This window comes from Oryx dammah, unplaced genomic scaffold (assembly GCF_014754425.2).
Source record: "Oryx dammah isolate SB20612 unplaced genomic scaffold, SCBI_Odam_1.1 HiC_scaffold_5, whole genome shotgun sequence".
In the NCBI taxonomy this organism is placed as follows: Eukaryota; Metazoa; Chordata; class Mammalia; order Artiodactyla; family Bovidae; genus Oryx; species Oryx dammah.
Genome location: NW_024070189.1, coordinates 100,341,978 through 100,354,992, shown reverse-complemented (window position 1 = coordinate 100,354,992; position 13,015 = coordinate 100,341,978). Strand labels below are relative to the sequence as shown.

Here is a 13,015-nt window from a genome sequence, read left to right as displayed (position 1 = left end):
CTTGGCCAAGTTATTTAACGTTTCTATGCCTTTGTTTCTTAAACTTGGAAAACTGGGAGGCCATGAATACCTAACTCATGTAATTATTGTGAGAATTAGTGATTCACATATACACCTGTTTATATATTAATAATTATAATCTAAGAAGGTTATTAGGATCAGAATGAGTAGTTTTTAAATCAGACAGTATGAACTACTATGCTACCATATAGTACACAAATAACATACTATAAACATTTTACTACCACTAAAGTTAAGTTAGGGAGGCCTGGTGTGCTGCGATTCATGGGTCTCAAAGAATCGGACATGACCGAGCGACTAAACTGAACTTAACTGAACTGAAAGTTAAGTTAGGCTGGTGCACTGGGATGACCCAGAGAGATGATATGGGGAGATAGGTGGGAGGGGGGTTCAGGATTGGGAACTCATGTACACCCATGGTGGATTCATGTCTATGTATGGCAAAACCAATAGAGTATTGTAAAGTAAAAAGCAAAAAAAAAAAGAAAACCAAAATAATTTTTAAAAATAACATTATCTTGTACAGAAATAGACATGTAAAACAGTAGAACACCGTAAGTGTAATGGAACAGCCCCACGTGTAAATAAATTTGCTATATTAAAAGGGTAGCATTGCAGATCAATGGGTTATTTATTAAACTGTGCTGAGATAATGTTAGCCATTAAAAATAAACTTTATCACAATGGCTAAAATCTGGAATCCTGATAACACTAAATGCTAGCAAGGATGTGGAGCAATAGAATCTCTCATTCACTGCTGGGAATGTGAAAAGGTACAGTCATTTAGAAGGACAGTTTGACTATGTCTTACAAAACTAAACATACTCTTGCTATGCAATCCAGCAATCACACTCTTTAGTATTTACCCAAATACTCATTTAGGTCCATGCTAAAACCTATGCATGGATGTTTATGCAGGTTTCTTCATAACTGTCAAAACTTGAAGGAGCCAGGATATCCTTGAGTGGGTGAATAGATAAATACTGTGAAACATCCAGACAAGAGACTATTATTAAGTGCAAGAAACCCAAACAAACAAACAAAAGTGATCTATCAAGCCATAAAGCAATTGAAGAGCCTTTGATACACACAACAAAATGGAAGAAGCCCATCTCAAAGGGCTATCTACTGTATAATTCCAACTGAATGACATGGTAGGAAAAGCAAACCCATGGAGAGAGTAAAAGGGTCGGTGGTTGCCAGAGGTTAGCAGTGACAGATGCATGAATAGGCAGAACACAGAGGATCCTTAGGGCAGTGAAAATACTCCACATGGTATAATATTGATGAATACACCTCATTAAATGTTTGTTGAAATCCAGAGAATGTATGAGAATGGAGAACAATGTAAACTATGAACTTTGGTCATGATGGTGTACCAATGTATGTTCAACGATTGTAATAAATGTACCACTCAGGTGGAGGATGTTGATAATGGGAGCCCCTGTACATGTTGGGGGTGGGGGGACAGATAGTATATGGGAAATCTCTGTGCTTTCCTCTCAATTTTGCTGTGAACCTACAACTATTCTAAAAGAAAAAAAAGTCTTAAAAATAAGTTGAAACCAAATCTGAAATGTTTGCAACATATTTTTTGTAGATTAAAGTTTGAGAGCTTGGCAAACTTCTGTGTAAAGATCAGATGGTAAATATTTTCAACTTTGCAGGTCACATATCTGTCACAACTACTTAACTCTGTTATTGTAGTACACACCAGTCACAGCCAATATGTCAACAAATTGTCATGACCACGTTCTAATAAAACTTTATTCATAAAAACAGGCAGTGGACCCACATACTGTAGTTTTTAACCCTTGAACCTTCAGTATAAAACTATTAGAAGAGACCAAGTAGAAGGTTTCTGACAGGAACCGCATTAAGGCACAAGAAATAGAAGGCAAAGGAAAAAGTTTAGTAGGCAAAATGAGTATTTAGACTCTCTAAGGTGGGAGGGGGGTTCAGGATGGGGAACACATGGACACCCATGGCTGACTCATGGCAATGTATGGCAAAACCACTACAATACTGTAAAGTAATTGGCCTCCAATTACAATGAATAAATTTATTTTAAAAAGTCTCTAATAATATGCCTGCAAACCAGTAAGAACAAAACAATCTTTAAAAAAATAGAGAAAAGAAAAAGAAAAAAAAGAAAGAAGGTCAGACCACTGAAGACACGCCATCGGCATGCCTCAGAGTCTTAGGATTTTCCAAGATCTCCATTTGCTCTTGGGACCTCAGATACTTAATATTGCTAAGAAATGTAACCATTGCCCATTTTGAATAAATATGGAGACTAAAAAAAAATAGAGAAAAACTTTTAAATAGGCAATCAAAAAAGGAAACCCATATGGTTAATAAACAATGGAGATTTTTCAAAAGAATGAAATTAGAACATTCTCTAACACCACAACAAAAATAAACTGAAAATAGATTAAAGACCTTAGGTAAGACCAGGTACTATAAGACTTTTATAGGAAAGCATAGGCAGAATATTCTTTGACGTAAATTGCAGCAGTATCTTTCTGGATCCACCTTCTAGAGTAATGAAAATAAAAACAAACATAAACAAATATAACCTAATTAAACTTAAAAGCATTGCACAGCAAAGGAAGCCATAAACAAGACGAAAAGACAAACCACAGGATGGGAGATAATATTTGCAAAAGATGCAGCCAACAAAGGATTACTCTCCAAAATATACAAACAGCTCATGTAGCTCAACAGCAAAAAAAAAAAAAAAAAAAAGAAAAGAAAAGAAAAGAAAAAGAAAAAAAAATTGAAAAGTGGGTACAAGATTTAAATAGACATTTATCCAAAGAAGACATAGAGAAGGCCAAAATAAATAAAACATGAAAAGATGCTCAACTCTGCTAATTATTAGAGAAATGCAAATCAAACCTACCATGAGGTATCACCTCACACTAGTCAGAATGTCCATCATTAAAGTCTACAAGCAATGAATACTATAGAGAATGTGGAGAGAAGGGAACCTTCCTACACCATTGGTGAGAATGTAAATTGTGACAGTCAATACAGAGAACAGTATGTAAGTTCCTTAAAAAAAAAAAATAGAGCTACCATCTGATCCAGCAATCGCACTTCTAGGTATATATTCAGAGAAAACCATAATTCAAAAAATACAGGCACCCCAGTGTTCATTGCAGCATTTATAGCCAAGACATGGAAACAAGCTAAATGTACAATGACAAATGAATTAGGAAAGTGTGGTACATATATATGATGAAATTTCAGCCATAAAACTGAATGAAATATTGCCATTTGCAGCAACATGGATGCAACTAGAAATTATCATACTAAGTGAAGTAAGTCAGAGAGAGAAAGACAAATATTGTATGATATTGCTTATTTGTGGACTGTAAAATATGATCCATAGCTCCCCAGAAGGCACAGTGGTAAAGAATCTGCCTGCCAGTACATGAAATGCAGGAGATGACAGAGCATGAGATGGCTGGATGCCATCACAGACTCGATGGACACAGGTCTGAGCAAGCTCTGGGAGTTGGTGATGGACAGGGAAGCCTGGCGTGCTGCAGTCCCTGGGGTCACAAAGAGTCCGACGCAACTGAGCTCAACTGAGCTGAAAAAGAGATGCAAATGAACTTATTTACAAAACAGAAACAGACTCATAGACTTAGAAAACCAATTTATGGTTACCAAAGGGGAGAGGTGTGTGGAGGAATAAATCAGGAGGTTAGGATTAACAAATGTGTGCCACTGTTTATCCTAGAGAAGGAAATGGCACCCCACTCCAGTATTCTTGCCTGGGGAGTCTCATGGACAGAGGAGCCAAGAGAATCCCATAGACAGAGGACATCCAAGGGTCACACAGAGTAGGACACAACTGAAGTGACTTAGCACACCACACCACTATTTATATAATAATCAATAAGGACCTACTGTATAGCACAGGGGACTCTACTCAATACTCTGCAATAACTTTATGGGAAAAGAATCTAAAAAGAATAGATATATGTATTGATATATGTACTGAGTTAGTCACTCAGTCGTGTCTGACTTGGCGACCCCATGGGCTGTAGCTGGAGTGGATTGCCATTCCCTTCTCCAGGGGATCTTCCCAATCCAGGGACCGAACTTGGGTCTCCTGCATTGCAGGCAGATTCTTTACTGTCTGAGCCACCAGAGAAACCTTGATATATGTATAACTAAATCACCTTGCTGTACACCTGGAAATAACACAACATTGTAAATCAGTATACTCCAACATGAAAAAGGTGGAGATTTTTCAACCCCAGTAGCAATTAGGGACAAGTAGTTTTAAGTGACAGTTGGAAGTCACTTAACTGCTTGACAACCATATTAGCAAAATTAAGTTTCACACCATCAAGCATTGGTGAGGGTGGGGGAAATAGATCTTCTGACACATGGATGAGAGTGTAAATTAGCACAGTTACTTGGAAGTTTAGCTTGACTGTTCTTCTTAAATTTAAGATTCATGTTTCTTATGACATGATCATCTGACTACTTGGTTTGTATTTGAATTAGATAGTGCCTCATTGTAGTATAAGATGTACAAAGATGTGTACTGTATTATTCCTAATAATGGAGAAAAATTAGAAGCAAGCTGAGATCTCTAACAGTTGAATGTATACTGCCTATATTTGTGAAACCACTTTATTAAATTGATTTTATAAAAACAAGGTGTTTCTATAGCAGTGGTTCCTACCTACAGGTGATTTTGTTCCCGAGGTGACATTTGGCAATATCTAGAGGCAATTTTGTCAAGACTGGAGTGGCATCTAAAAATCAAGGATGCTAATCTTACCAGGTGGCACTAGTGGTAAAGAACCCAGCTGCCAAAGCAGAAGATGCAAGAGATGTGGGCTTGATCCCTGGGTCAGGAAGATCCCCTGGAGGAGGAAATGGCATCACACTGCAGTATTCTTGTCTGGAAAATTCCATGGATGGAGGAACCTGGCAGACTATGGTCCATGGGGCTACAGAGGGTCGGATATGGCTGAGCACACAGAATACAGTATAACCACACCACAAAAGATGATCCATCAGCCCCCAATCTCAACACTGCCAAAGTCAAGAAACCTTGAGCTACATAAACTAACATGAATATCACTCCAAAATACTGAGTAAGAAAGCCAGGTTACAGAAAGGTACCTACAGAACAATCAGCCCTGTGTTAAACACACAGTATGAAAAGAAGTCTGGTGGTTCATCAAAAAATTAAATCCAGAATCACTATATGACCCAGCAATTTCACTACTAGGAATATACCCCAAAGAAATAAAAATAATTCAATCAAATATTTGCACACAAATACCCATAGAAACACTATTCACACAGCCAAAAGGCAGAAACAGCCCAAATATCATCAGTGTGTGAATGAATACACAAAATGTGGTCAAACCACACAATGGAATATTACTCAGCTATGAAAAGGAACGAGGCACTGATGCTTGTTACATGATGGGTGAATCTCAAAAATATGCTGAGTGAAAAAGCCACACCCTATAGGCTACATATTGTATGATTCCATTTATTTCAGATGTCTGGCAGAGACAAATTCATAAGGTAAAAAAGCAGATTTGTGTCTTCCACTAATCTGGGGCTAATGAGCTGGGGGAGGAGGACTGTTAATGGGATGGGATCTCCCACTCTGGGAACTGATAAAAATGTTCTAGAACTAGATAAAGATGATGGTTACGCAACATTGTTACTGTGCTAAGTGCTACTGAATCATTCATTTTAAAATGGTTAACTTTACGTTGTGTGAATTTCACTACAAGAATAAAACAAAATCAAAAAGCACAACAAAACCCCATGGCACTACTATTTTATGGGCTTGTGTTTGTTCAAATGCCCCATGCTTACAGAGGTCTGTAAGTATGTCCATCACATTCATCATAGTCATATCATGACTGGCCATTGCATGACTTTGAGCCTGATTTATAGCATTTCAATTATTTGATAAGAAGAAACAAATATTTGCTTTATAATTAAAAATTTAAAAAAAAACCAGGTGTTTAATTGAGAAAATAACCTGCAAGGGAAAGAATGAAGCTGGAAAGGTACATTGGGTAGTTTTCTCAGCCCCAGTGGGCAGTGAAAAGGCTGCTTTTCTCCCAAAGTCAGAAGCCAGGACCCCAAATCCCCCAACTGCAGAGCATTAGACTCTGCTGGAGTCTCTGAGAAGCACAGGTAATCAACTTACCCTCGAATACAAGGAGGGAGGGAAAGTGAGGACAGAGTCTCCCTGGGGTTGTCCTATGCCTCACAGGGTTCCCCAGAGTCCTGGCATACCTGTAGCAGAGGCGGAGGCAGGGACAATGGTACCACAGTGAGAGGAGGCAACAGGCAGAGTAAAGGCAGCATAAATGATGGAAGACAGGCTCAGGTAAAACCCCCCTGAGCAGCTGGCATGCTCAGGCCAGCAGGCTCCTTGCCTTGCAGCCCTCCCTGGCAGGGAAACACCACTCCAGGGCCTCTTGCTGGAGTCAGGCAGATGTTGGAGTGAGGCAGAGGAAAATGCAGAACCTGAAGCTCCAGGTGGGTCACTATCACTCGCTCTCACTTGAGCAGGACAGATCTAAAGGGCCAACACCTGCCCCAGACTCAGAGAAGCCACCCTGTTTAGACAACTCCCTGTGCAATCTGAGTCAATGGGGAGGGGACAGCAGTCAAGGCTCCACTTCCTAGTTTCAAGATAATGTGATGATTGCTTTGCAGGACAGGTGAGAACACACATGCAGAGAGAAAAGAGCTACCACCCCAAGTTGGCTTCCCTGGTGGTTCAGACGGTAAAGAATCCTCCAGCAAAGCAGACCAGAGTTTGATCCCTGGGTCAAGAAGATCTGCTGGAGAAGGGAATGGCTACCCACTCCAGTATTCTTTCCTGGAGAATCCTGTGGACAGAGGAGCCTGGCAGGCTACAGTCCATGGGATTGCAAAGAGTCAGACATGACTGAGCGACTAACACACACATCCCAAGTTACCCAGAACACCTGCCTGAATTTTAACCTCTCTCTTCTTTCTGTCCCTGCCAAAAAACAGAGGTAAAAGGATTGTGGGGAAGTAGAGAAAAGAAATAGACAAGAGAATTTAGGATTGAGGGGCTCCAGTCACCTCCTGGGGGTGTAAAGTATTAGGGAGCCACCAAGGTAGACAGGTTCTCTGATGGTAAAGAGTCAAGGATGAAAACAGGGAGAGAAAAGGGAAGCAGGAGGTGGCTGAGATGGGAGGGAGGTTGCAGAGAGGGGAACCTAAACAGCTTCATGAGAAGAGAGAGCCAGGATGGGGGCAGACAGGTAAGATAAGATGGAGACAATACACCTAACCTGTGTTTCTCAGACCGGGGCAGTTCTTCTCCCCAGGGGACACTTGACAATGTGTGAGGATACTTCTGATCGTCACAACTGGGAGATGCTACTGTATCTAGAGGGTGACAGGGATTCTGCTCAACATCCTCTAATGCCTCTAATGCCCAGGAAGTCCCACGGCCCCACAGCCCCAGCCACAAAAAATTATCAGCCCCTAAAGTCCCTACTGCTGAAGTTGGAAAACCTGCAGTGGGACATGAGCACAGGATTTGTCCATGTGTGGATTTTGTTCCCTGAGTTTCTGGGTGGACCCTCAGTATGAGTTCCTCTAAGTGTCCTATAGCTGGATTGCACACACTGTCTCTCTCTTTCTCCAGGGTTGCTCAGCTTACTTATAGGAAACCCACTAGGTGTACTCCTGGTGGATCAATGCCAGGAAACTTCAGTCTACCTCCCTGCTCTCCTGGTCCCATGCTATGGTTCTGTGTCTATCTATCTTAATTTTTAAAAAGATCAATAGACTTTAGTTTTTAGAGTAATTTTAGGTTTACAGAGTATTTAGCAAATAGTGCAAAAGATTACCATGTCCCCTCTATCTCCCTGCACAGAGATTTCCTTATTATTAACATCCTGCATTGATAAGGTAACTGTATTACAGTTGCTAACCCAATACTGACACATTATTATTAACTAAAGCCCACAGTTTACATTAGGGTTCACTCTTGGTGCTGTACATCCTATAAGTTGTAACAAATGCACAATGTCATGTACCCACCATTATAGTAGCATGCAAAAGACTTTAAACACCTTAAAAATCCCAAATTTTACCTATTTACCCCTTCTACTCTCTCCTTGAGCCCCTGACAACCACCAATCTTTTTATTGTCTCCACAGTTTTCCAGAATGAACAGATACCAGTCTTAGCAGGGTTCTACATCCCCATCATCCCAGAAAGTAAATATGCAGACCTGGGCTGCCTCCCAGGACATGGTGAACTCTTATCTTCTTACAGTTTCTCTCTTTCTTTCTTCGTGGCTGCGGCTTTTGTAATCTTTATTAATATAGAGAGGGAGTGTGTGAGTAGTCTGATATGGTGAAGCTAGCTCTGGTCCTGTAAATAGCCTGGACATTCACTAACAGCCAGTAACTGGTGAGTATAACAGAGAAGTTAGAAAAGACAGGCATTGGGGTCATTCAGAAGCAGATCAGATCCTGGCTCTGCCACTCAGGAGCCATGGTCCCTTGGACAAATGATGTGTCCTCTATGGGACACAGCTGCCACTTCTGTAAAGCCGAGATCATAACAGGTGCCTCACAATATTGGATTAAAGATTTCATAAGAAACATTTCATAAGCACAAGTGCCACCATCCAACAACATGTAGCTACTCTCAAGAACTGAAAATCCAGTGCCATAGATAGTTGTATCTCCGACACGACACATTGTAATGAAGGTCATGAAAGAGCTAAACTCATGGAGGTTTAAACTTACAGAGGAGTTGTTTTGGAAGCGGACGGGAACAAGTGACTAAATCTGTTTTGGGATGAGATGTTCAAGAAAGCTTTGCAGAGGAGGTGACATGTAAGCTGAGTCTTAAAGATGAACAGGTTGGAGAAAGAGAAGAACCAAGATCTGGGCAGAAAGACCAGCTAAGTAATTACAATTGTGCTCTCTAGATCACTGGTACTCAACTGGGGGCAACTTTGCTCCCCACGGGGACATTGGCAATGTCTGGAGATGATTTTGTTTGTCACTACTGAGGAGGAGCTATGGGTGTGCTGCTGGTAGAGGCCAGGGAGGCCGCTAAACACCATACAGTGCACAGGATGACCACCCCCCACCGTAGCAAAGGATGATCCAGCACCAAATACTGAGAAAACTTGCACTGATGTTGGAGAGCTTGGAGAAGTTGAGAGCACAGCCCACTTGATTTTGGTCTAACCCATTCAGCCTCTTCTTGGAGGCTCATGTTTTCAAGTCACTAACTTTGACTCACCCCTCTAGGATCTCACAGTGCTGGGATTGAGTGATCCTGGGGACCTATGGCAGATGCTGACCCAGCATGAGGGAAAGAAACAAGCGACTCCAAGGAAGGGAGGCTAAGAAACCAGTCATGCTGGGGAATGCAGCCTCCATTCTCCCAAGCATCTGGTTCCCTTGTGTTTTTGTTTTGTTCTCAACCTATCAGAGCTTAATCAAGTATATGAGCCCACTTAAGAGGGTGCTTAATACTATTTTTCCCCCTATTTTGTATTGTGATAAAATACATATACACAACTTAGTGACTAAACAACAGCAACAACAAGTACATATAACAAAATTTACCATCTTAGCCATTTTATAGCACACAATTCAGTGACATTCAGTGCATTCGTGATGTGTAAGCACCATCTATCTAGTTCCAGAACCTTCTCAGCACCCCCAAAGGAAACCCCCAATCCATTAGTAGTCACTCCAATTTATCCCCTTCCCCCAGCCCTTGGCAACCACTGACATGCCTAAACCCCTATGTGAATGTTCACAGAAGCATTATTATTTATAGTGAAAATGTGTAAACAACCAAATGTTCATCAGTGGGTGAATAAATCAATGAAATGTGATCTGTTGATACAATGGAACATCACTCAGTCATAAAAAGGAGTGAAGTTATGACAATGCTACAACACGGATGAACCTGGGCGGGGGGGGGGGAGAAAAATGATGCTGAGGGAAAGAAGCCAGGCCCCAAAGGCCACAGAGTGTATGATTACATTTAGATGATTTGTCCAGAGCAGGCAAATCCATAGAGACAGAAAAGGGATTAGTGGTTCACTGCCATTTAAACTTGACGTAGCCTAATAAAAAAAGCATTTAAAATAGTCATCCATAAAGATACAATGAATACCCATAAAATTAAGGTTATTTACTGATCACAGACCATATACATTTGCTCACTGAGGGTACTGAGTTAGTTATCATATGAAATATCTACTGTCTTCCAGGTCACAGAAAGATTCCTAGTATTCCTTAGTATTCTTGCCTGGAGAATTCCATGGACAGAGGAGCCTGGTGGGCTATAGTTCATGGGGTTGCAAAAGAGTAGACATGACTGAGGGACTAACACTTTTCACTGTTTTCCAGGTCACAGTCCAAGAATAACACTTTGAGTTTGGTAGGGGGAAATGGAGGTACAGAGAGGTGAAGATCCTTGCTCAAGTTTACAGCAGGCTGAGCAGGGGTTCGAACTCAGGTTGGCTGACTCCCTCATTCTTTTGTCAGATGGCTATGTTGCGTTGTTCAGAACATACACAGGCACATCACAGGATCTGGAAAACAACTAGAACATTATTTCTACAGTCTCTTGCCTCAGATTTCTTGCATGGGTAACTCTAGAGGAAGAATCTCATTGATTCATACTAAATTGGAGATGCACTTGGTTCAAAGCATTGTAGACATGGGGTGGGTAGGTCTTGTGGTATCAGAAACTCTGGGAAGAACAAGATTTATCAGAAGGGAGTAAGTAGCCAAGGCTGTAACCTCTGGTAAAGGAATATTTTCATTTTCAAAGATAACCTAGATGTATCAGTTCAGTTCAGTTCATTTCAGTTGCTCAGTCGTCTCCGACTCTTTGCAATCCCATGAATTGCAACACACCAGGCCTCCCTGTCCATCACCAACTCCTGGAGTTCACTCAAACTCATGTCCATCGAGTCAGTGATGCCATCCAGCCATCTCATCCTCTGTTGTCCCCTTCTCCTCTTGCCCCCAATCCCTCCCAGCATCAGGGTCTTTTCCAATGAGTCAACTCTTCGCATAACGTGGCCAAAGTATTGGAGTTTCAGCTTCAGCATCAGTCCTTCCAATGAACACCCAGGACTGATCTCCTTTAGGATGGGAAAGGTATAAACTTTGGAGGCAGCCAGCCATGGGTCATGACTTAACTCTACCATGTTTGACAGCTCACCTCAAACAAGTTGCTTAGCATTTATGCACCTCAACGAATGAATATTCTCAAGATATTCAGAATGGGGTAATCAAATCAACACCTCCCCCACCACACTGGTAAGAGGATTAAATCATAGGTGGCACAGAGTAGGAGGGCCTCCCTGGTGGCTCAGTTGGTAAAGAATCCATCTGCAATGCAGATCTGATCTCCTGCAATGAGTTTGATTCCTGTGTTGGCAAGCTCTCTTGGCAAAGGGAATGGCTACCCATTCCAGTATTCTGGCCTGGAGAATTCAATGGACAGAGGACAGAGGAACTTAGCAAGCTACAGTCCATGGGGTCGCAAAGAGACATTACTGAGCAACTTTCCCTTCACAGAGTAGGAACTCAGCCAATGTCACCTGTCATTTATCAGGAGCAGCCCCTGGGGTAGAGCCAGGAGTGATGGAAGCTGACAACCTCCCTCCATCCAGTAGCTGACCTCTCCACATCACATGTTACTTCAGGTACAGTCTCCATGCAGGGAGCCAACTTCTCAGCAGTGACTGAATTCATCCTCATCGGCTTCTCCACTTTCCCCCACCTTCAGTTGATGTTCTTCCTGCTCTTCCTGCTGATGTACCTGTTCACGCTGCTGGGGAACCTGCTCATCATGGCCACCGTCTGGAGGGAGCACAGCCTCCACACCCCCATGTACCTCTTCCTGTGCGCCCTCTCCATCTCCGAGGTCCTCTACACCTTCGCCATCATCCCACGCATGCTGGCCGACCTGCTCTCCACCGACCGCTCCATCTCCTTCAGGGCCTGTGCCAGCCAGATGTTCTTCTCCTTCACGTTTGGCTTCACCCACTCCTTCCTGCTCACCGTCATGGGCTATGACCGCTACGTGGCCATCTGCCACCCTCTGCGCTACAACGTGCTCATGAGCCCCCGAGGCTGCGCCTGCCTGGTGGCCTGGTCCTGGGCTGGAGGCTCAGTCATGGGGTTGCTGGTGACATCTATCGTTTTCCACCTCCCCTTCTGCGGCTCTAATGTGATCCACCATTTCTTCTGCCATGTGCCTCCGCTAGTGAAGTTGGCATGTGGGGACAAGGTCTCTACCGTGGCCATGGGCGTGGGCCTGGTGTGTATCGCCGCCCTGCTGGGAAGCTGTCTCCTCATCCTGCTCTCTTACGCCTTCATCGTGGCCGCCATCTTGAGGATCCCTTCAGCCGAGGGCCGGCACAAAGCCTTCTCCACGTGTGCGTCCCACCTCACCGTGGTGGTCGTGCACTACGGCTTTGCCTCTGTCATCTACCTCAAGCCCAAGGGTCCCCAGTCTCTGGAAGGAGACACGCTGATGGGCATCACCTACACGGCCCTCACTCCCTTCCTGAGCCCCATCATCTTCAGTCTCAGGAACAAGGAGCTGAAGGAAGCCGTGAAGAAGACTTTCCTCAGCAAGCTCTTTCTCCATAGATCCTGAAATGGCAGGTTTTGTAACAGGAGTTGTGGCAGGTAGAGGCACTTCAGTCCATTGTCTTGTCGAAAATGGAAATAAATCTCCTGCATTCGTGATGAGACCTTCTGAGTCAATTTCCTCCCGTTGACTGTGCCTGAGAGCAGAATGCAGGAGGGGGATGCCCATGGGCTGTGTTGGGGAATCTGTGTACATAGTGTATCTTTGATGTGTGAGGGAGGGATGCTTGCTCTGCCCCAAACAATGACAGAAACAGCAATAGCAATTTCTTGCCTGCTCTGAATCAAGCGGGCTTCCC

General features: G+C 42.9%; 1 protein-coding gene across 1 annotated transcript; it reads left to right on the top strand.

Annotated features, from left to right (window-relative positions):
• Positions 1 to 11,775: 11,775 nt before the first annotated feature.
• Positions 11,776 to 12,723, top strand: LOC120864173 (olfactory receptor 10H1-like). Its single transcript, XM_040241026.1, has one exon. The coding sequence runs from the start codon at positions 11,776 to 11,778 to the stop codon at positions 12,721 to 12,723; it is 948 nt and encodes a 315-aa protein (XP_040096960.1).
• Positions 12,724 to 13,015: the final 292 nt, after the last annotated feature.